The sequence below is a fragment of the Leopardus geoffroyi genome, chromosome B4, assembly GCF_018350155.1.
Source record: "Leopardus geoffroyi isolate Oge1 chromosome B4, O.geoffroyi_Oge1_pat1.0, whole genome shotgun sequence".
NCBI lineage: Eukaryota > Metazoa > Chordata > Mammalia > Carnivora > Felidae > Leopardus > Leopardus geoffroyi.
This window is the reverse complement of record NC_059341.1, coordinates 131,713,509-131,736,723: the sequence shown is the minus strand read 5'-3', so window position 1 is coordinate 131,736,723 and position 23,215 is coordinate 131,713,509. Positions and strand designations below refer to the sequence as shown.

Here is a 23,215-nt window from a genome sequence, read left to right as displayed (position 1 = left end):
CGTTCGTCCTAAGTGACAGTCCAGGGTGGGTGACTGGCGGCTCTGCCTCTTTCTTCCCCCAGGTGTGGGGGGGGGAGGGCAGTGGCCATGAATAGTTAGAGCCGGGTGGGGGGGGGGCGCAGTGGCCATGAACAGTTAGAGCCAGGTGGTGGGGGGGGGCAGTGGCCATGAACAGTTAGAGCCAGGTGAACTTGGAGTTGCCTGGCGCTGGGTATGATTTCAGGCTGGGCGGTCCTAGCGAGTCCGCTGCCTTCTCAGACCCTCCCTTTCCCCCTCGTTACAACGGGTCACGGATCCTTGTTCCAGGGTGCCTGGTCCCCCAGGGTGGCCTCGAGCACAGGACTGGCTCGTGTGGAGCACTGCCCGTAACTTCCTTTTTATTTCTCCTTCTCCATCAGTGGCCCCCCACCTCCCTTCCTGCCCACCCCCCGCGCCCTTCCCCTCCTTCCACACTCTGGGATCCCCGTGCTTGGGGGAGCCTTGTGTATCGCTCATGCAATCCCCCGGCCTGGAGTGTCCTCTCTCCGGCACCGCCTTTCAAGTGCTGCCTCACATGTCACCTCCCCGGCCCCGGTTCTCCCTTCGTGTAGCCCCGAGGTCCCCTCCCTGGAGATCCCTCTTGGCCCCATCACTTCCTGCCTTGTTTTATAGACACACGTGCGAGGTCTTATCTTCCCCAGGGATGGGCTATATCTTTTGCACCCTGGACTCACCGCACCTGAATACCGTGCAGGGCACACACTTTCAGCTCATTGAGTGTTTACCACTTAGACCCAAGGTGGACTGAGCTCCTCAGGAAGCCCTAAGCCTTTGGAGAACTGCTCCAGCCCGGCGCCGTGCGCAACAAGTCAGGCCCCAGCCCAGAGGGTACCCGGGTCTCTTGTCGGTGCCCCAGCCGGCACCTGAGGGGCCCCGGGCTGATCTGCCAGACCGCATGCTCCGCCCTCTGCAATCGGCTGTTGGGGCAGCAGCTTGGGTAAGTTCCCCTTCCGCTTCCTCCTGCCTCCCGTCCTACTGAGCTGCTCTTCCGTCAGGGGGGACCTCGCCAGGCTCTCCAAACCCTTGGAGCCCGCAGAAACGCTCCGTGCCCCGAGCTGTCACCAGCGCCGCCTCCCAGGCCCCGGACGCGATGCAGGCCATCAAGTGCGTGGTGGTGGGAGATGGGTAGGTACCTGGCTGAACGTCTCACCTGGCCGGAGCCGCCCGACTGGGTTACCCCGGAGACCCTCCCGCCCTGCAGATGTAGGAGTCCCTGGGAAGCAGCTGGGAGGGGCTGCTCCCTTCTTGTCCCCGGGGCCCAGAGAGAGCCCCCCACCCCCCCAGGTGGGCAGAGGACAGCTCCACTCTCTTTGCCCACTTCCCTCCGGAAGCTGCCTGGGGGGAGGTGGTGGAGGGTGCGGGGCTGGGGGTAGATGTGCCCGGGGCCCCTCACCTACACCCTGAGAGCTGGGACAGGTCTCTTATGGGACCTGTCTTCCACTCTGTGGAGGCAGATGGGGTGGGGGTGGAGAACCAAGAACCTGGCCTTTCGTCCGCAGGCTGCCCTGGGCTCTGGTCACTGGCTTGCTCTGCTGTGTGTCCTCAGGCAAGCTGCAGAGCCTCTCTGAACCTCAGCTTGCCCATCCGGGGAGAGGCCACGCCCCTGGGGTTGATGTGGGGGGGGGGTCACCTGACATATTTCGAGGGGCTGTCCTGTGCTCAGGGTGCTCAATAAATATTACCCTCCTTTCCCTCCTCCCTCCCTGACTCTCCCCTCCCCCTCAGCCTGCCTGGTGGGGGAGGACGCGCGTGGGGGATGTGGGCAAAGAGCAGAAGGGGGAGGGGAACATGAAGGGAAGGGAGAGGACAGGAGGGGTGGGGGGGTGATTGGAAGGGCCCGTGCCAGGTAGGCTGGGCCGAGGGGCCTTCTCAGCCGTGGGCCTCAGTCTCCTCATCTGTACAACGACTGGTCCGAGATGCCGATCTCTGATGCCAGCCGTAACAGCGTCTCAGGGTCCAGCCCACAGGGGCATCCTGGGTGCAGTCCAGCCTACCCCAGCATTTCCGGCTGGGCAGCCCTCCGTTCCCACCCTCCCATTCTGCAGAGGGGCAGCCTGAGGCTTTGGGAGGCTCAGCTCTTTCCTGCCCTGGGTCGCAGTGGCCCTGACACGACGGACCGACTTTGGCTCCGATGGGTCTCCTGGGAGCGGGTCGGTTTATCAGACGGCCCTCGGCTGATTCGGATGCGCTGGCCGGCCTTATCTGCCCGCCTCTCTGCCCAGCCCTGCTCACTTCTGCTTTGTACCTAATCTGAGGCGGGGAGGGCAGCCAAGGGCAACGTTCCAGGCGTTCAAAGTTACCTTGGTGGCAGGCCCTGGGGAGGGCGGCGGTGGGGGAGGAGAAGGCGGCCAGCCTTCTCAGAACAGGAAGTGACGAAACGAGGGCCCGGGGGCCGCCCCCTTGGCCCCGGGCTTTCCATGGCGCCACCTGTACCCCCCCCCCCGGCCCAGCCGACTCGCAGACCCGGGGAAGAGGGCCCGAATCGTGGCCATCACTCTTCACCGCTCACTGTGGGTCAGGCGCCGGGTTCTCCCCTCTCTCCAATCTTCCCACCCACCTAACATTAGGCCCATTTTACAGGTGGGGAAGCTGAAGCTCAGAGAAGTTAAGCAATTTGGCCCAGACCTCATGGGGTTTGAGGCCAGGCCTCTCTGACCCCCCACGTCTGTGTTCTTAACTGTTACTCTCTCCGGTGAGGTTGGGAGGGACAGGCTTTCCCTAACACGGACAAGCTGCTACGCTGTGTCACACACGGTGCTGGCCTCTTTTACAAGCTTCATCCTAATTTACTCCTCAGCACACTCCTGGGAGGATGGACGCATTGCCGTTTTCTAGACGGGGAGACTGAGGCCCAGAGAGGTGGGCCCCAGTCTCCCCCCCCCCCCCCCCTACCAAGGGCTGGGCCAGGGGATAGCGCAGGTGCTCAGAAACCTCCGTGTCTCGGGCAGGGCCCGTGACCGCTGTCCTCTTGAACTTTCTGCCTTTCAGAGCCGTGGGCAAGACCTGCCTTCTTATCAGCTATACCACCAACGCCTTCCCTGGAGAGTACATCCCCACCGTGTGAGTCCCCGGGGCGGGGAGGGCCGGGGCGCTGGGAGGCTGGGGACAGTGGCATCCTCGAGCCCACCCCCTTTTCAGGCACTTCCTGTGTGGCGGCCCGTGTGGGCACCTGGGGGTCTCTGCCTGGCAGAGGTGCCTCATGATCCAGCCAGGAAGCAGCGATCGGCGTCGAGATGGGCATTGAGGGCGGGGGCCGGGGCCCCCAGGGTGGGAGAGACCGGGGAGCAGGCCGCTGTCCAGCCGGGCTTCGGCAGGAGGTGGGATGTGGGGCTGGGTCCCAGAAGAGGGGCTGGGATGGGGTGGTTGGAGGAAGGGGCAGTCGGGGGCCTTGACACGGGGGAGCAGACAGCAGACGCACACACGCACGCACGCACGCACGCTGTTAGGGGGGAGGGCAGTGCCCTCTGGAGGCCAGTGGGGAGCCCTACCCTGTTGTGGGACGTGGAGGCGGGTATGTAGGAGTTCGTGGGTGGCAGCCTCGGGAGGGGAGGGTAAGTGGGAAAGCGCCTGCCCCGCCCCCACCAACCCTCAGCGGGTCCCTCCCTCGCAGGACAACTCCCCAACCCTTAGCACTGCATTCAAGGCTCTGCGGGGCCTTCTCCCCACCTCGCCTTCCGGCATCCTGGCCCATCACTTTGCTTCGTGTTCTGCCTGCTTGTGCCCACCAAACGCTCCCTGGGCATTCTGGCCTCGGGGCCTTTGCTCAAGCCGTTCCTTCTGCCCGGAGTGCCTTTCCTTCCCAGGCGTCTAAGACCCTCAGGCCAGCTCCGGTGCCCCCCACCCCCCACTTCCAGGAATCTTTCTCATCCAGCCTGAAGGGACCTCTCACTCCCTCAAGTGACTGTATCTGATCCTTCCTGTGACTGTGTCTCTGGAGGGCAGGGAGCCTTGTACTCTACGGTCACCCCGTTATCTCATGCACATCGTCTTATACCTGATAGACGTGTTCCGTGTTGGCCTGAATTGAACTCCATGGAGAGGCCCTCGGAGGATCCGTCAGAACACGGGCCTACCGTGTCCTGCATGAAATGTCACACATGTGTGCCCTCCCTCGGTCCTCAGCAGAGGTGGCCGTTATACCCAGGCCACGCACGGGGGAAGCTGCGAGCCTCACGGCGCCCAAGGGGCCACCGAGCAGCCGGCCAGGCCAGGGCAGAGAAGCCTGGGTAGGGACCCTGGAAAACGGGCTTCAGCACCAGCTTGGCTTCCGAGTCCCCAGATGGCCTGGTGCCAGTGTCCAACCCTCTCTGCACCTGCCGTATCCGTCAGTTTGCCATGGATCATCAAGTGTTTATCAGGCATCTCCTAATGCGGAGGCAGGACTGGCTCTAAGCCTGAGAGGGCGCAGCTCCCGCAAAAGGCCCTTGTCACCGGCGGTGCCCTGGCCCGGCCTGCCTTCCTGCCTCTCTGCCTGTCCCAGCTGGGGGGGCCCATTCGCTGAAGGACCTTAGACCAATCATTTCTCCTCTCTGAGCCTCCGTTTCCCTTTTTTATAAGGTCAGAGCTGGGCTGGGAAATCCCAGGCTCACCGCCGGGGCACCTCTCCTGGGCAGGGAGACGAAAGGCATGTTCTCTGCTGCAAGACGGTGGGACCAGCAGAGGCCAGGCTAGGGCCAGTGGTTGCCAACGACTTGGAGAACCCGGGCTCCTGGTGGCCCTTGGTGGGCTCGGGACACCGGACGCCCCTTGCAGACCGACAGATAAGAACGAACCAGGCAAGGTCTACCTTCCCAGGACTCTGGGGAGTTTGGGTCAGACCCTGGGGCCATCTTGAAATTCTTAACTTTTGAACCAGGAGTCTTGCGTTTTCATTTTGCATCGGACGCTGCAAAGTACGTGGCCAGTCCTGCATGCCACGCTCGTTTGTCGTCCGGGACAAGAGTCGCTCAGCTCTGGACAAGCCCTCCGAGAGGCTCCTACTACATACCTGTTCCTCTGTGATGGGGAGGGGGAGATGAGTCACGCCGAGCCCTTGACAGCTGGGGAGAGTGGGGTTAGGGAAGACAGGAGATCCCTATTTTCCTGGGGGGGGGGATCCCCCTCCTCTGGGGACAGTCAGGTTTGCTGAGGCTGGGACACGTGTGCGGCCAGCACGTGGTCAGAGGAGCAGGTGAGCTGAGCACAGTCATTGCCAGGCGTGGGGGGTTGACAGCTCAGGGTCCAACAGATGGGGACTGGCGCTCTGTAGTGACTGGCCGCTCTGGCTACTTCGAGAAGGTGTCAGAACTCAGCCACCGCCGGGCGGCTCAGCTGGTGGGAGAAAACACCCGGTTAATTTCGGTCAGATTGGCCAGGACTCGGTTTTCGTTTGCATTTCACCTCCTGGCAAGCCAAGTGTGGAATTCTGTGCACAGCATGGCGTCCAGCCCCTTCTGGGCTCTCGCTGCCCCCGCCCACCCTCCTGCCGCCGAGGGTGTGGTTCCCTCACTGGCCCCAGCTACCCTTCTCCAGACTTCTCCACCCTGTGGCTCCTCTTAGCCAAGATGATCACGTCCACCCCCCCCTCCCCCCACCCCGCCTGGTGAAGCCCCTCAGCGGTGCCCCATTGTCCTCAGGACCAAGACCTGAGTCCTAACGGTGGTCCACACCCTGCCTGACCTGGCCGATCCTCCCTGGTCCCCACATCACCAGCCACGCATGCCCCCTGGTCTCTGCGTTCCTTTCTGAAGGTGGGCTTGGGTGGGGGTCAGGTGATGCTGGGGGCTGAGCCCCCTTCCTCCTGCCCCCAACCCCCTCCTCCACTCCGTTGCAGGTGTAGGGCTGGGACCAAAGCCCCCTGTCACCTGGGGCAGGTCCCTCCGAGCCTCCCTGAGTGTGTGTCCCTCATGTGTGAAATGGGGACAATGGTAGCAGCTGCTTCCTGGGCCCACTGAAGTGGCCCAAGTATGAAGGGCCTGGAACAGTCGTTGACGGCTCTGGGTGCTCAGCAGACGTGAGTTCCCTGCCTTCCCCTCAGCTCAGGGATGCCCCAGGCCCGGGCTCAAACCTCCGAGCCTCAAGCTCTGAAGTGGCCTCAATGTTTCCCAGGTGGGGATTTTCTGAATTTAGTCCTGGCTCTGCCGCCGACTGACTGTGAGATCTTGGGCAAGTGCCTTCCTGTCTGTGGGCCTCAGTGTCCTCATCTGGGTAAGGGGGTGAGGGCTGGCCAGAGCGGTTCCTCTGGTGCTGGCTGCCTGTGGATCTCAAGGAAGGGGGCCCCCCCGGGGGGTGTAGACCGCTGGTGCATCCTTACAATAATCCCTCCGGCTCTGGCAGCTGGGCCTCTGGGGAGGGACAAGTGTGTGTGTGTGTGTGTGTGTGTGTGTGGATGGTGCAAGGAATCTTGGGAGGCTTTCTGGCACCAGAATTTCAGGCTGGACATTAGAGAGGAGAGTGTCCCTCCTTCCTCAGCGTGTCCCAAAGGAATGTTTCCGACCGAAGCCGAAGACACCAGAGGTGCGTCTTTTCCCGTGATGCCCCGCAGTGTCTCCCTGGACGGCGCCTTCTTCCTGAAATCCCACGGGGCATGGCTGGTAGCTAGAGTTGGTACACAGAGCCCCTACTATGTGACAAATGCCTCAGGGGCCTCAGGGTGCAGTGAGGAACAAGCCAGGCGTGGTGTCTGTTGTTTGGGCAAAGATTGCTGGGTTGGGGCCTGGATGGGCGGGCTGGGGGGCAGGAAAGGCTTCCTGTGGGAGATGACCTTGACATGGGGCTAGAGGGGAGATGACCTTGACACGGGCCTAGAGGTGGCTGAGTAAGAGTCAGCTGGGCACTGGGGAGGCGGAGCGAGGGAGGAAGCAGAGTGGAGAGTCAGAGAAGTGTTTGTGGCAGCTTCCAGGCAGTAGGGAGCGGGGCTCTCTGAGGAACCGAGAAGTGACCGGAACACTCCATGGATGAATAAGTATGGGGTGCTAAAAATAGCAGGCTGCCCACTTTTGGGGGTGTGTGTGTGGGTCTTTCTCAGAACAGTTGTTTTGGGAGGCACCCTGAAGCACTGGGGCTTCTGCAGCCGGTCACCAAGCAGCATTCTGGGGCGGCTTCCTGGAGGAGGTGGCGTTCCAAGGGCTTCAGTTCAGTCGGCTTTAGTTCCCATCTACCTGCATGTATTGGGTGCCAGGCCTGGGAAGCAGCCAGGGCCCTGTGGAGCCCTGACCCCCAGCAAGATAAAGACACACGGATTGCCTCTTCAAGGTCAAGATAAAGCGGTTGCCTAGGGGAGGGCACAGTGAGCTCTTTCCAGGTGGAGGCTGGGGGAAGGGGGTGGCCCCCTCCCCTTCCCCACCGCAGTGGAGGAACTGCCTGGGCAGGAATTTGACTCTTGAACGGGAGGTGGCGTCTGGGTGGGAGGCACGGCCATGATCAAGCTCAGGGAGGTGGGCAGCGTGAGCCTTGCCCGGGAAAGAGCTTGGCTGGTGTATGAGGAGAGAAGGAGGAGGATCCTGAGGTCTCAGTGGGCCAGGCCAGGGGACAAGGAGCGGGTGGCTTTCGTGGGGAGGGACAAGGTGATGATCCCTAGCCCTCGTGGGCGGGAGGTGAGGGCATCTGTGGTAACCCAGCTGGGGCACAGGGCAGTGAGCGTCAGACGTGAGCGCTGGGACCCCACGCAACTGGCTTCCAACTTAGTTCGGTCCCTCGCTGGCTGTGGGACCTTGGGCAGACGGCTATACCTCTCTGATCCGTTTTCTTTTCTATAGGCTGAAAAACCAGCACTTTCCTTTCAGGGGTATGTGTAGTGAGAAATAGTGTTGGGTTGGATTAAAACAAAAAAAGAAAAAAGAAAAAAGAAAAGTCTGGAAGCTTGTGTGATGGCCCTGGAGGCCTCCCTGGTGCTGGTGGGAGATTTTAGCTGTCGCTATTGGCATCCCCCTAGCAACAACCTCCCCCCCCCCCCACCCAACCCTTTGGCACATGTCTTTCCTGTATGTGCTGGTGGCATTTCTCAAAAGTGTCACCCCCCCCCCCCCACTCCAAGCCCCCTGCCACCAGCCTGGGAGTCCAGGAATTTAGCGCCCCTGGAGGTCCTTCTGCCAATGCAAGATAAGGATGCTGGACAAATACCTCGCTTCCTGCCCCTCAGGGGTCAGGGGGGCGCCCTGTCTCCCAGCTGCCTCTGCTGGGACCCCTCAATAGCGCCCCCCGGAACAGCTGGTGTCCCTTCTTTGCCTCTTCCTCGCTCCCCTCCCGAGGCTGCCACCTCCTCCGCTCAGGGTTTGTTTCAGGGGAGGACCCCACCCGCGACAGGGTGACCCACATCAGTGCGGCACAGGAAGTGGCTAAATTTGATGCGGGTCGAGCCTTAGGGGGGATGCTCTGCGACCCCCACCCCCCCCCCCCGCCCCCAAAGTCACTTCTTCAAAAGATAGGCCAAGGGCAGAAAAGGGACGGAGAGACCATGTCTTTCTCTGGAGGTTTACCTGCATTTAACACTTTTTTTAAGGTAATGAATCAGTAATGGGGAAAAAAACAGCAAAACCCAGAGGGAAAGCCGACTGCATAGGGCCGTGCGAGTCTGACGGCGGCCGCCCCTCCCTGGGCCTCCGCACCAAGCAACGGGAGGCCGGAAGGAGGGCCCGGGGTCCGGGGCGTGGAGACTGACCCTCCTGTGTTGCCTGCTTCCCGCAGGTTCGACAACTATTCAGCCAATGTGATGGTGGACAGCAAGCCCGTGAACCTGGGGCTGTGGGACACCGCGGGGCAGGAGGACTATGACCGCCTCCGGCCGCTCTCCTACCCACAGACGGTGTGCTTCCCTGTCCTCCTGTCCCCAGCCTGAGCTCGTCCCGCTCCCTCTGGGGGCGATGCCCTGGGGCCAGGGCCCGGCAACCCTGCCCCTGTCAGTAATGACCCTTCTGGCCAGAGCGGGGCCTCCTCCCCTCCCCGCCTGCCTTCAGCTACCCTGCTCTCACTGTGCCCATCTCCCCGGCCCCCCTGCCTCATGGGCTCTGGCACCCCCCGGGGCTGCCCAAGGGTGGGGCAGGAAGACCCCGGACGGGGCCCAAATAGGGAGCCCAGGACTGTGAGTCCCAGGGGTGCTGGGGAGGGGAGGAGAGATGGGGGCGAGCCTACAGGCTCTCCCTCCAGGCTGGCCGGGAAAGGGCTGGTGACCAGAGGGTAGGTAGTGAGTGCCCGGTGAGGAGTACGGGTTCTGGAATCCCGGGTGACAAACCCGGGGCTTCCGTGAGCCTCACTCTCCCCACCTGTAGAATGGGGCAGCCTGTCGTGTGAGGATTAGGCCCTTAGAAAAGCCTGGATCAACAAACAGCTCGGTGGCTGCCCAGGTGTGGGAAGGGCCCAGGTGATGCCTCCAGGCCTCTCACGGGTGACCGTTGCCTGCTCTGTCCCCAGGACGTCTTTCTCATCTGCTTCTCCCTTGTGAGCCCTGCCTCCTACGAGAATGTCCGTGCTAAGGTGAGCAGGACAAAGTGGGGCCTTGGGGGCTTGGGGCGGGTGACCCGGGGGGGAGCGGGGTTGCTGATGACTTTAGGGCAGGGGCAGGGGCAGTGGAGGGTCCCCAGTGCCAACCAGGGCTGTGAGTCTCTGGGGGTGAGACTCAGAGGGGGCTCCGAGGGGGCTGGGGTGGTTAGCTTTACTCCCCACCCTCCGTAACCTCGTCCCCTCTCCTCCCTACACCCCCTCCTCCCCGCCTCGCCGCCCCTCTTCTCTCCTCACATTCGGTGTCCCTCCTCTCCCCGTTCCCGTGCCCCCTCCTGCCCGCACCGCCTCTCACCGCCCCGCCCAGTGGTTCCCTGAGGTGCGGCACCACTGCCCCAGCACGCCCATCATCCTGGTGGGCACCAAGCTGGATCTGCGGGACGACAAGGACACCATCGAGAGGCTGAAGGAGAAGAAGCTGGCACCTATTACCTACCCGCAGGGCCTGGCACTGGCCAAGGAGATCGGTACGGGGCTCGGGGCTCGGGCTCAGAGAGGGGAGCCAGCTGCAGGGGGGAGCCCGCCTCAGCCTCATGCGGGATTAAAGGGGCTCCAGGGCCAGGCTGTGCCGGGGGGGGGGGGGGGGGGCTGGCTGTCTGGGGACGAGCAGCCAAATCGAGCTTGAGTTTTCCAGGAAGGCTTCCCGGAGGAGGTGCTTTGCCTCAGGTCTGAAGGGGTGATTTCCCTTCTGCCTCCTTCTCACTCCCCTTTCCCCAGGCCCCCTCCTCAGGCCAACTCCTCTTTGCCTCCCAATTACTGGCCCAGAGAAGTAAAGTCACCTCTCAAGGTCACACGGCCAGCAGGTGACGGGAATGGGAGTGGAATGCAAGAGAGAGAGCACGTTGCTGGCTCGGCAGCCTCCTCGTGGCGGCTCAGGGCTGCCTGCACCGGGGAGGCCAGAACCGATGGGTCCAGCCTCTCCCCTGGCACCTGGGTCTGCTGTCCCTGGTCAAGGCCTGACCTGCCTGCGGCCTGGGGGTGGGGCTCTTGCCCGAGAGCCAAGCGTGCCCAGCCGAGTTAGGCCACTACGAGCAGTGACCCAGCTGCCCGGGGCGCTCTGCCTCGACACAGGGTCCTGAAGGCCCAGGGTTTGGTCCCTGAGGAGGCTGGGGCCCCCCTCCCCGCCACCCCCCGCCCCGGCCCTGCCTCAGCCCCACACTCTTCCTTCCGCCGGAACTGGGAGGGCTCCGGGGACTCACATCTCTACAGGAAGAGAAACCGCAGCTGCCCCCCCACCCCCACCCCCTTCCTGTGACTAGTCCACTGACATGGCCATCTTTCTCGGGGGGCCTGTGGCTGCCTCTTAAGCCTGGGTCCCAGGCCCCATCCTGGGGTCTTTGGCTCCTAGGCCTGCTGGCTTTCCTCGCAAATACCGGGCCTACCCCCTTGCCCTCGCTTGTTTTCTGACCAGCCTGTCCCCCACCTCCTCCTGCCCGGGGCTGACTCCCCAGCCTGCCTGTGAGCCCTTCCCTTCTAAAGCCTGTGCTTTGGGACGAGGAGAAGGGGGCTAAAAGCCTGGATTCGGGTCCTGGCTCCAACGCTGACTGTGTGCGTGACCTCGGGAGAGCGGCCCCCCCTCTCTGGGCCTCAGTCTCTCCGTCCACATGGGCCGGCCTGCACACGCCCCAAAGGTCCTTCCTCCTCTATAGGGAGATGGCTCCGGATCCTGCCTTGGTCTCTAGCCTCTCCCTCCTGGAGCTGATCCCCAGTGGGGGGTGGGGCAGGGGCAGGGGCAGTGACTTTGAACTTGACTCAGACCAGCCTAGGCCAGAGGGGAGGCCGGAGAGGGGGACTTGCTGGTGTGATGAGAAGGGCGGCGGCCGCCTCGGCCCCCAGCCTGTGGTGGCGAGTTGGGGAGGCAGCTGAGGTCCCGGCTGGTATAATCGTGGCTGGCTGATGGAGACTGAGCACCTCCTGGGCGCTGGGCCATATACCTCCCCTCCTTGTTCCCCCGGCGACCATGAAGGAGGCTCTATTGTTGACCCCACTTTACAGAAGAGGAGAGTGAAGCTTGGGGAGAAGTCGCCGGCTCAAGGCCACCCAGCCAGGCTAGGGCAGAGCTCAGATCCAAAGCTGGCAACTTGGCTCCATTAGTCATGGAGATCAAGGGCATCTGCGGCCCCCCTGACCTGCCCCCACGCCCTCGGCGCTCCTCTACCCCGCCTGCCTCCGCTTGATGCGCGTCCCGAGTCACCATGTCCTAGACAGATGGGAAACTGAGGCACAGAGAGGGGGACTGGCCAGAGTCCTAGGGTGATCAGAGGCAGAGCTGAAGGGAGCCCAGCACCCTCCCCCCACCCCCCTCTACCTCCACTCAGGGCCGTTGCTCTGGATGCCACTGAGCCGAGAGGAAGCAAGGGGGTGGCAGGTGCCAGGGAGGAGGCAGTTGGTGGGCGCGGAAGAAGTCGACGCCGGCTGTGGTCCCTCGCAGGGAGACAGTGGCCAATGCCCGGCGACACCCTTCTAGGCACAAAAGGGTTATAAGATGATGACGCTCCGGAACCTGAACCTGAACCTGAACCAAGGGAGTCTGGCCTCTGCCAGCCAGGCGCTGGGACCACTCTGTGTGCTCCCTGCTGGGAATATGCTCCCGAGGACAGGGGACACATCCAGCATGTGACTTGGTGCAAGTGACATACTCTCTGCACCTCGGTTTCCTTGTCACTGCCCTTTCTTTCTTCCCAACCCCAGGGCATCTGTGGGCTTCCTCCTTCCAGGGGCAGTCCCTCTTGAGGTCCTGGCTCTCCTCTCCCCAGCTGTGTGTCTCTGGGCCCCAGGCTTCCCCTCTCTGGGCCTGTTTCCTCATCTGGGAAGTGGGGAATCACAGTATTTTTTCACAGGGTTTTTGGAAGCCCCCAGCTCAGTGCTTGGCAGGGGTGCTCAGTGCTCAGTGCTCAGTGCTATCAGCCTTGGTCTGCTTCCTTCCTCCTAGAAGGGCAGACTCTAGGGGGACAAAGTTCCCCTTCCTGCCCCTGCCTTTCCTCTGGTTCCTGAGGTCAGCCCCAGCCCTCTCAAAGAAGGGGTTTTGTGGTTCCTTACTTCAGGGAAACGATTTGTGTTGTAGCAGACGCGGGAACTCAGGTAGGTTCCTTCCAGAAGGGCATGAACGCGGCCCCTGGGAGTAAGGGCTCGGCCTGACTGTCTGTGCCCCGGGCTCCTGCCCTGAGCGGTCAGGTGGGAGAAGGCTGGTCCCCTCAACAGGGAGGGAAAACTCTCTACTCCCGTTCCCCTCACTGACAGTCCCCAGTCGCCCCAAGGTGGACGAGAAACACCCAGCATGTGACTTTGGGCAAATGATTTCCCACCTACGAGCCTCAGTTTCCGAATCTGTCAAATGGGACGATGTTAAGGAATGGTCAAATGGCACTTGGAAGGTCCTGGTGACCGGGCTGTGAGCGCCTCAGCCTCCCGGGGGGAAGCGTGGAGGCAGGTGTGCGGCTAGTTTTTCGGAGAAACAGACGTGGAGAGATTCAGTCACTGTTGCTGGAGCCCTTGTTTCCTTTCGGAATGTGTCAAAATTCCTGCCTGCCTTCCCTCAGGGCTTACGTGTCTAAGGAAGATACAGACCCGCTCTTGTGGGTCTTAGCCTCTCTTTTGGAAACCAAGCTCCCCACTTCAGACATGGGGAAACCGAGGCACAGGGTTGTGGATACTCTCCTCTGAGCGGCACAGCCCAGGTGGCCCCCACAGCCTGGCACAGTTGTGTGGCTTGGGAGAGGTTTCTGCCCAGGGCCGGCCCCTGACCTGGGCCTGCCCTCTTGCCACCCCACCCTAGACTCGGTCAAATACCTGGAGTGCTCAGCCCTCACCCAGCGAGGCCTGAAAACCGTCTTCGATGAGGCGATCCGGGCCGTCCTGTGCCCCCAGCCCACGCGGCCACAGAAGCGCCCCTGCAGCATCCTTTAGGGTAAGAGCGCCTCCTTCCCCGCTTCGTGACCCGTCTTCCACCTGAACACAGCAGGCTCCGGCTGGGGGGCGGCGGGGTGGTGGTGGTGGGGTGGGGGGGGGGGTGTTTAGCCACTGCTCAGTGGCCTTGCGTTTCACCGGGAATGGCATTTAGGCCAAGACAGAAGGGCGAGCATCGCAGTGGCCTCAGTTTCCCTATTTGCCTGAGCCGGTCCAGCTCAGTGGAGCCCAGTTCCCAGCAGGAAGGTGCCAGAGCCAAGGCATGGGTGTCGCTAGGCTCCCACCCTGCCGTCGACCCTGCCGGAGGCCAGGGATGGGGACCCGGATGGGAAGATGCGTTGGCTCCACCCCCCAGGAGAGCGGGGAGGAGCCAGCACCGCACAGAAGGGCGGAGGCAGGGCAGACTGAGCTGAGACTCCAGTGGGGTTAGAAGGGGGACCAGTGTGGGTTGGAGGCAGCCTGGAGACGTGGGACTAGAAGGGTGGAGAGGCCTTGGTGTGGTGGGCAAGCGGGGGGTGGGGTGGGGGGGGTGGCGGGGGACTGGTGGGAGGGCCAACCTGGAGCCAAAGCCAGGAGGCGGCCGTGAGCCTTGAGCTGGGAAAGCAGCGAGGGAGCAGGCGGTTCTTCTTGCCATCAGATTCTCACCCCCTGCATGTCTGCCTTCCAGGTTGCACCCAGCCCTCCCAGCCAGATGGCTCTGACCTCCAGGGCCCTCCCATAAAGCCCAATGGCACCCCGGCTGGCCACGCTGTCCCCTCCCCGCCCGTGGTGTTTCCTAGCAGAGGGCTGCAGAGCTTGGTTGATGGGCTTCTCTGGGCCGGAGGCCCCCTGGGGCTGGAAGGGTGTGAATTCGTAGGCTCTGTTCCCAACCCCTGCCGCTCCTGCCCTCCCCCGCCCCTCCCCGGGGCCAGAGGGGAGCCCCCTTTGCATTAGTGCTGTCCGTGCCCGCTGCCACACAATGGCAGCGTCTACCCCTTTGCCCCAGTCCCACCGGACGCCTGAATCCCCTCTGGAAATTTCGGGCCAGATTGTTGCCAGTATGCCTTCAAGGACGGGTCTCTCGCTCCCTCCTGAGGCCGGCTACTACTCCAATATTGGTGGGCTTGCTTGTCTGAAAGTTCTCCTTCTCCTGAGCCAAAGTGAGTGTCTCAGAAGTTTGCTCCTCTGGTCTGAGCGCTCTTCTTTGGGACAACATGAAATAAACCAACTTCTCTGAATGTCGGCGGGTACCTGCAACCGCCCGTCAAAACCCTGGGTCCCGCGGACTCCTGCCACCCCTCGAGGCTTTCTCCACCGCTCACAGGACCCTGAGCTACATTTGCCCGTAGGAGTCTTAAAACTTTCAGACGCTGCCAGCCAGGACTTTTGCTATTGCAAATGGAAAACCTAATTCAACCTGCTTAAGCAGAAAATAAATTTATTGATTCAAATTTGGAAAGATCGTGTCTTCAGGTGCAGCTTGATCAAGGAGGGGGGGGGCTCAAATTATGTCATCAGGGCTTGCTTTCCTGTACCTCTTTGCTCTGCCTTCTGCTGTCTGGTTCATTTTCTGGCAGGTGTCTCTCAAGAGCATTCTTCCGGGTTCAAGTTCGGCAAAAAAAAAAACAAAAAACAAAAAACAAAAAACACCAACAACAAGTATCTGCCCCAGGCCAAGTTCTAATTAAGGTTTACTCTGATTGGACCAACTTACTTGCGGGTCATATTCAACCAATCTTATTTGGTGGGGGGAGGGTGCTGAGCTCTGATTGGCCAGGCCTGGACCACACCCCATGCTGGAGCGAGGGGTGGTTCCAAGCCGATTAGAACCTTATCTACTTAAGGTGGAGGGGTTATCTCCCCAAGGAGGACTGAGACCTTGTTGGAGTTCGGGATTATGGGTGTCGAGCAGCCAGAACTCCCCAACCACCCTTATTGCGGGTCACCGAAAGGGTCCCCACGGGGTAAGGAAGCAATGCCCGTCCCTGGAGGCACGAAACAAGAGTGAGTTTCTTTAAGAGAGAGAGGGGACTGTGCTCCCACCTTAGAGTTTCCTAATTGACAAGTGCCAGCCTTTGCGCTCCTGTGGATGGTTGCTCCTCTCTGTCCAAGCTTCACGCACGCATCCAATGCATGTTTATGGCGCGCCTTCTCCCTCTGTTTCAGGTGCGGGGTCCACTGCTGCACAGAAGCTCCTGCCCTCGGGGGCTGACACTCTGGAGAAGCTACAAGGAAGCTACAAGGCAGGAATAAAAAAAGAGAGGTCTAAGACCCCGTCCCCCACGGCACAGAAGTCCCCCCCGGTTGCCAGCCCGCGAAATGCTTTGGGTTTCTGTTCTCTGCGATTCTCTGCTCACCGCCCCCGCCCCCCCCCCCCAGCTGCCCCCATAAGTCCTGATGTTGGGAGAGGCAGGGCCCTCCACCTCACCGGCCTCCCAGGAACCCCCACCCCCTTGAAAGGAACTGGGTTTAGCGGGGGGAAACCCCATGGCGCCTCTCAGCCTCCGCTCAGACAAGGCCTTTCTGTTTTTAAGGTGACTTCACCACGGAAACAAGCCGCCTCCCCCAAAACCCCACGCCTGCTCTCGCTAGCATGTGGCGAACACAGACCCATCACCCCCCATAATGGGACACGCTGGTTGTTTAGAAGCCCTGGGGCGCCCCCTCCAGTCGTCCAGAGTCTGAAGCGAACCTCATTTGCTCCCTGCTTTTCCGGGGCCTCCAGATAAATCTGGGACCCCTTCCCTTGACTCCCGAGGCCTGGCCACACCCCGCCTCCAGCCTCAGACCGAACTCTCATTTCCTCAAAGACCTCTCTTTCGTCTTAGCCTTTGGCACACCCTGGTGTGGCCCTCTTTCCTCGAAGAATTTCCTCTGCGCCTCTAACTTCCCTAGATGCCAAGGGCGCGCGGGCGGGGGTGTCTCTGCCACGTGCCTCTTCCCCCGAGCCTGCCCCAGTGGGCACAGCCCTTGCTTTATGCCAACAGCAACGCCAGGAAATAAATTCTCTCACCACCGTGCGTTCTCACCTAGCCGATATTATCTCATTTAATCCCCCCTCGGGGTCGCCCGGTGTAGGTGTTAGTAGCTTGGTTTTGCGGAGAAGGAAACAGGGGCACAGGAGGGCACGGGAGTTGGGCTGGAGCTCAACTCACTACAGCAGACACTCTCCTTTCCCATCTCCTCCCACTGCTCGCATCCTTCCTGCTAACAGAAACCTAGTTTTCGGGGAGAGCCGCGAGGTCCCTCACCCCAGACCAAAATACTTGTTCTCTTGGCCTGCTTTGCCGCTGGGGTCCCACGGGGGGGGGGGGGCACAGTTCTGGCCAGCAAGGCAGGTGTAAGTCAGCTGGAGAGGTGGCTTCTGGGAAAGTTTGTGTTTTCTTCCGCCCCCCCCCCCAAAAAAAAACCCCACAAAACGCAAAAATGGCCACTGCCCTGTGTCCTGTCCTCTTCCCCGATGAATAATGATGAGATGTCTGGAGCTGCAGCAGCCATCTTATACACATGAAACCACAAGCACGCAGCCACAAGCTGATAGGCTAAGAGTGGAGGAGCAGAGGGACGCAAAGAGGCCGGATCCTTGACAACTTCGGGTGGCCGCAGAACCGGCGCCAACGGCTGCCTTGCTAGGGGAACAAAAGGAAAATGAAACCACCTATTGGTTACGCCCCAGCTGGGCTGGCCTCTGTTGATGTTAGCTGACCGCGTTTGTGACTGAGGTCTTGGGTCTCCCAGGGCCGTGCTCTTCCTCCTGTATGGCTGTGCAAAGTGGCAGAGGACCAGATAGGTCCTTGGATAGGAGAGCGAAGCCTCAGGGGGTCTGTGCGACCCAGATGGCACGATATACGCCCATTGCTCTAAAGAAATGCTCGCCCAGCTATTGATTCATTCAGTCACCCAATCACTGAGCAAATGCTTATTGGGCCGGTGTGGCAAACGCGGGGGTTGAGGGTGAGTCAAGCGTGGGTCTGCTCTCAGGAGCTCGCTCGCAGCCCAGTGGGGACAGCTGAGTCCGCAGGGAGCCCCGGGCAATGGCCCGTCTGCTTGGATGGCTCACCATGACCTTAGCAGGTGTCTGGGACCTAGTCCAGGCTGGATACGTGCGTGTTGTTGATGTAGACGAACAAGCAGACGGAAGAATAGACTTTACTGGAGAGAGAGAGAGACCCAGCCCTTCCAGTGACCCAGCTGAGCCCAGCCTCCCAGCCATCCTGGCCAAGGCACCAGTCGTGTGGGTCAGCCATCTTGGATGTGCCAGCCCAGTCGAGTCCCCGGATGACGGCAGCCCCGGCCAAAATCATGTGGAGCAGACGAGCATCCCACTGAGTCCGGCCACCTCGTAAAATCATGGGAAATAATACCGTGGTATGCCAAAACGGCGACTTTTCTGGGGCCGAGAAAAGTTTCTGCCTTTGTTCTTTCGCCTCTCCGCCCTCCTCTCTTAAATACCCCCCCCCCACCCCCCGCCCCCAACCGGCAACCAGAGAAAGAGTCGCCTCTGGGGACCTCTGACTCCATCCAGGCCTCATGGGATGTAAGAGGCAGGGCAGGCTAGGCTCTGGGGAGGGCGACGGAGATCTAGGATGGTTCTAGAAGACTTCTGAAGGCCCTAAGCTAGGTGAAACGATGAGCAGTCATCCATGTCACTTGAAGTTCGTTCACTTCAGTTCTCACGTAGAGCCAGGGGCTCCATGCCAAGCTGCGTGGGAGCTGGAGGTGCCGCGAGGGTGACGCCCGGCCCCGCGCTCCCCAGGGGGCTCAGGGGCCGGTGAGACGGACCGACCAGCAACACAACACCTGCCGTGTGGTCGATCCACATACCACAGAAGTGTTTGCAACAGAGCAAAGAGGAGGGTCTTGTCTCGGGGTGCTGGGCCACAGCTGCTTCTGGCCCCTCCCCCTTGCTGAAAAGCAGCCACCACGACGACGACGATATGGAGAACATGAAACAGAAACACAAACTCTCATCTTCAAGGAAACCAGGAGACACCTGTGAACCCAGACCAGCCAGCACCCAGCACACAAGTACGGAGAGCAGATGGAGGGGTGGTAAATGATTTAACAGAGGCCCGGGGAAGGCAAACCCAAGCGCCTGCTGTGCTGCGGGGGGAGGGAGGGGGGGCGCGGGAGGGAGGATTTACAGGTGGAAGAGACGCAACCCACCGGGCCTTGCAGAATCCCAGGGCAGCTTCCAAGTGGGGGATTCAGCCACCGCAGATGGCCAGGAGGGAGGCTGAAAACTGGCGGGTTATTTAGAAGTTTGTTTAAGGGGCAATTAGACCCCCAGAGCCCCTCCCCCCTCCCCCCCACCCTGCACGATGCAGCCAGGCAACCATCCCTCCCTAGCCTGGGCAGGAAAATCCAACCAGACATTTCTGGACCCAAGGACACCAGCTACAGGGCAGGCGGGGGTGAGCCCCCAGACTGATTGTTTGAGGTGCAGTAGCTCTGATTATGCTTGGCAGGTGATTACTCCCTCCACGCCCCCCTCCAGGGTAAGAGCACACTTCCCCTCCCTGCTCCACTGACTAGCTTTGGCCTTCGGCCTTGCCTTTTGCCAGTGGGATGTTAGCATATGCATCGTAAGGAGAGACTCGATGTGCTTGCACCCTTGGACATGCTCTCTTGTGCTGACAAAAGAACATGCCTTGGTAAGCCCAGTGGATCCAAGAATGGGACGGCAGAGGTACCCAGCTGCCTGCAGCTCAGAGCCGACCTGCCTAGATTAACCCACTCCAGCTGACCTGCAGGTGTGAGGTACAATAAATGCTTATTCTCATGCACCAAAGCCATGTGTGTGGTTGTTTGTTACACAGCAGTAGCTGACTGATACAGGGGGATTCAGTGGAAGTCGGAATACTGAACAGGGCGATCCTAGCCCGCCTCCTCTCCCTGGCTTAGTTCAGGAATGCTAGCACCCAGGCATATAGATAGGAGTCTGTGGATAGGATCTGACCACCCCAGAGAGAAGTCTCACAGGTGCTGACCTCTGGTCTCATCTAGGTATGCTTGACGAAAGAGCAAGCTGTCCCTATAGTGATGTTCATTGCCTCGCAAGCCCTGTCCTCCTACATGGAGCTGCCAATCTGAGTGTTAAGGCTTCATTCTGAAAAATGAATGGGTAACAGAAGATGAATGGACGATTGAAGAAAACTCAATCAAACAAACAGAGAAAAAGGAATTAGCAAGAAATAGAGACAAGGCAGAGATCAGAAGAAAACTTTGAAGAAACTACCACGGCTATCCTTGGAGAGAGAAGGAAACATAGCATAGCCATAAACAAAACCAGATTACCATAATAAAGGAACAATCAGAAAATCAAGAGGCGCTCTTAGAAATGAAAAATACTATGTTTATTAAAATTTTAAAAACGTACGGGGCACCTGGGTGGCCCAGTCGGTTAAGCGTCCAACTCTTGGTTTCAGCTCAGGTCGTGATCTCACAGTTCGTTTGTTCAAGCCCTGCATCGGGATCTACACTGACAGTGTGGAGCCTGCTTGAGATTCTCTCTCTCTCTCCCTCTCTCTCTGCCCCTCCTGTGTTCTCTCTCTCTCTCTCTCTTTCTCAAAATAAATAAATAAACTTTAAAAATACATTTTTTAGGCGGTGTCTGGGTGGCTTAGTGTCCAGCTTTTGGTTTCGGCTCAGGTCCTGATCTCAAGGTTTTGTGGGTTTGAGCCCCACATGGGGCTCTGTGCTGGCAGCTCAGAGCCGGCTTGGGGTTCTCTCTCTCCTTCTCTCTCTCTCTCTCTCTCGCTGTCCCTCCCCCACTCGTGCTATCACTGTGTCTCTCAAAATAAATAAATAAACTTAAAAAAATAAAATAAAATAGTTTTTAAATAAAAGGTTTGGAAGAAAAAGCAGAGGGAACAACAACAATAATAGAAACAACTCTCAGAAGGTAGAATAAGATGGTAAAAGTAAACAACAAGAAAATTACAGGGTTAATCCAGGAGGCCAATAGTCAAATAACGGGAGTTCCAAAAGAAAATAATAGAGAAATCTTACCCAGAACTGAAGAACACAAATCTTTAGGTTACCACAGTGCGCTAAATGCCCCAAACACTTGTTGTTGGGGTAGGGTGGGTGGCATGACCCACGCATCAGGAAATCTCTGAAATTTGGGGATAAAGCAAACATCCTAGAAGCTTCCGTTATAAAGAAAAAAATGACCTAAGGTTACCCACAATTGACTGAGAATAAGAACAGTACTGGGAGCTAGAGACATGGACAGATGCCTTCCACCCCTGAGTCAAAGTAATTCTCAACCTAGAATTCTATACTCAGCCAGGCTATCCATGCGCATGAGAGGAGAATAAACTATTTTCTCATGTGCACACCGGCTCAGGGAGTTAGTAGAGGTTTCGCACCGGCAGAATAAGGGAGTAAACCATTATGGAGGGAGATTCAAGAAACAGGACCTAACAGGGAAAAAGCTGAAAGGGATCGCTGAGAGAGCAGCGAAGAGAGCATCTCAGGGCGGTAGCCACGCGCAGGCACAGAGGACAGCCAGGACAGATGGGCAGAGTTGAGACGTCTCCACATAGAAATCCTGACCGGGCTTACATTCCCCTGTGAGGTTTTTCCTGAGCTGTAGGTCGGAGCTTGTGCAAATACGGAGTCCTAGAAAACAGATATTAAAAACACAAAAAACAAGCAAATGAAAAAAAAAAAAATGAAGCAGTTATGAACTCCAGGCTGGGCAGGAAATAACATGTATGGTACATTCCTAATGAAAACACTGAACGTGCACTTAACCGAAAATGCCGTTCGGTGGAGAGGGTGGAGAGAAGGGGCCAGAGTGTGTAAGAAATCTAGAATCCTCACGTAGCATAGTAGGAAGTCAGTAGATAATGGGTCAGATTGGAGGCTCAAAAGATGGAAAAAGAAACCTGATAATTAGCAAGACGGAGGCAAATACAAGGAGAAAGAGCTAGAAATTGCCTCTGGCATAAGGGTGGGGGCAGGGCTGTGGGAGGACTGCCATTTTCTGCTGTTATAAGTCCTTTTCATCACTTTGGTTTGTAAAATTTACCGGCAAGCAGTGCTTTGATAAAAAAAAAAAAAAAAAAAAAAAAGAGCAAATATAAAATTATTGCCTGATGGATAAAAGAGAAGCCAGAAGAGGGAGCGTCAGAGAATGGGAAGGCTTCAGGGTGGCTGGTACCCCAACCTGCTGAAGGATTAAGAGAGCGACAGGGAACAGCCTGTGCAAAGGGCTTGGGGCCCGCACGGGGTTCAGACTGAAGGCCTCAGCGCTGCAGAAAGAGAGCCAGGCTGCCGGGCCATCTGCCCCCGCCGCAGATGAGGACAGGGGAGGCTCACGCTACGTGTAGCTTCTCGGTGTCCCTGGGACCCGCAGATGTGTACAGGGATTGACGCATTCTATCGTCGCGGCAACCCAGCGCGGCAGGTGTTGAAGATGAGGGGCTGAGGCTCAGAGAGGCTAAGTCACATATCCGAGGTCACACAGCCGGTAAGTACAGAAGCTGAGGTTCAACCCCAGCAGCAAACAGCAGGGCTGATGAGCCACTTTATAGGTGTCCACACTCTCGTGACAGCCCCAGGGGCCAGGCTGGGGAGGTATTTTGGCTCACTTCATCTTGTTTGAAGGACGGACCTCAGCGTCAGTAGCTGAGGCCTCCACCCTACACTGTGGTCAGCTCTGGCGTTGGCATTGTGGGGGAGAGGAGGGAGGGGACAGCACGCTCCTGGCTGCCTGGAATGGGAGGAGCCTGGGCCCCAGCCTCTCTGGAAAACCACTGGTCCGATGGTAGAGGCACAGCCCCTGGTCTCAGGGAGCCCTCTAGTCTGAGGGTGGAGACACGGCCCTGGTTCTGAGGAGGTCAGGGTCTGATGGGGGACACATAGCATTGTCCTCTTTCGGCAGGCACTCGGGGCAGCCCCGCCAGGATTCCAGGCGGGTATGACAGCACCGAGGGACCAGATGGGGGCCTGAGGCTAGAGGCTCTCATGTCCCAGGACCTCCGTGCCAGGCAAGGCGGGGCCACCTCACGGCTCCGACACAGCATCCCTAGCTTCCCAGAGCTTGTGGGGGTGGAGTTGCATTTCCTCTTTCTGCCCTGCCCTCCCGGCAGAGGGAGAGGCTGGTCCGGGATCCCTGGGTCACTTCTGCTCGGGGAAGGCCCCTCGGTGTCCCACTGAGGCCACCCCTGCCCGCAGCCTGGCGCCCGGGACCCGTCACCACCACTCGGCCTCCAGCAGATTATAGTCTCCCATCCTCCCCCCTCACCACCCCCCGCCGCCCGCTCGCCCTCCATCTATCTTCTTGTCTTCGGTAAACATGTGGCAAACACTTACTGCGTGCTAGGCGCTTCCAGGCCTGGGGACACGGTGAGGCTGGGGTCTCCGGGAAGCCTAGAGGAGAGGCCTCACCGATCCAGGCCAGGGAAGGCTCTGGGAGGACTTCCTCTCACACGTACGGGTAGGGTGCAGGCACAGCCTGTGCAAAGGCCCTGAGGAAAACCAGCGCCATCACCGGTGCCTGACTGGTGAGCCTTTGAAGAACATAAATTAGGTCAAGAGACTCCTCTGCTCCCACCTGTGAAGCCCCCAAGCCACCCAGACTGAGCCGAGGCCCTGCGTGGTCTGGCCTCGGAGGCCTCCCCCTGCCTGCCTCCTCTCCAGCCACCCTGCTCTCCTCCTGGTCACCCGAACGCACAAGCTTGTCTCCACCTGAGCACCCCGGCAGGGCCCTGCTCCCCACTGGAGGCTTCTTCCCTAGATGGTGCTGTATCCCTCTCACTGTCTCACAGAGGCCTTCTGAGCTCGCTGGTCAGAGCCAATGAATGAG

At 59.5% G+C, this 23,215-nt stretch overlaps 1 protein-coding gene across 3 annotated transcripts; it reads left to right on the top strand.

Annotated features, from left to right (window-relative positions):
• The first annotated feature begins 984 nt into the window (after nucleotides 1-984).
• On the top strand, nucleotides 985-16,430 carry RAC2 (Rac family small GTPase 2). Of its 3 annotated transcripts, XR_006708728.1 has the most exons (8): nucleotides 986-1,164; nucleotides 3,028-3,099; nucleotides 8,704-8,821; nucleotides 9,427-9,489; nucleotides 9,821-9,980; nucleotides 13,289-13,420; nucleotides 14,087-15,362; nucleotides 15,565-16,430. XR_006708728.1 is itself a non-coding variant. In XM_045463471.1 (7 exons), exons 1-6 carry the CDS (start codon nucleotides 1,130-1,132, stop codon nucleotides 13,417-13,419), a joined length of 558 nt encoding a protein of 185 aa, XP_045319427.1. In that variant the 5' UTR covers nucleotides 985-1,129; the 3' UTR covers nucleotide 13,420; nucleotides 15,565-16,430. The 3 variants fall into 3 exon arrangements, 2 of the variants coding, with proteins under 2 accessions (XP_045319427.1, XP_045319426.1); XM_045463471.1 differs by lacking the exon at nucleotides 14,087-15,362 and having other exon boundaries at nucleotides 985-1,143; XM_045463470.1 differs by lacking the exon at nucleotides 14,087-15,362 and having other exon boundaries at nucleotides 987-1,164.
• Nucleotides 16,431-23,215: the final 6,785 nt, after the last annotated feature.

Bases quoted from the DNA above. Each gene is read 5' to 3' on its own strand.
- RAC2 (XM_045463470.1), top strand. From the start codon at position 1,130: ATGCAGGCCATCAAGTGCGTGGTGGTGGGAGATGG. The intron at 1,165-3,027 runs GTAGGTACCTGG...TCTGCCTTTCAG, and splicing joins TGCGTGGTGGTGGGAGATGG to AGCCGTGGGCAAGACCTGCC. The intron at 9,490-9,820 runs GTGAGCAGGACA...CGCCCCGCCCAG, and splicing joins ACGAGAATGTCCGTGCTAAG to TGGTTCCCTGAGGTGCGGCA.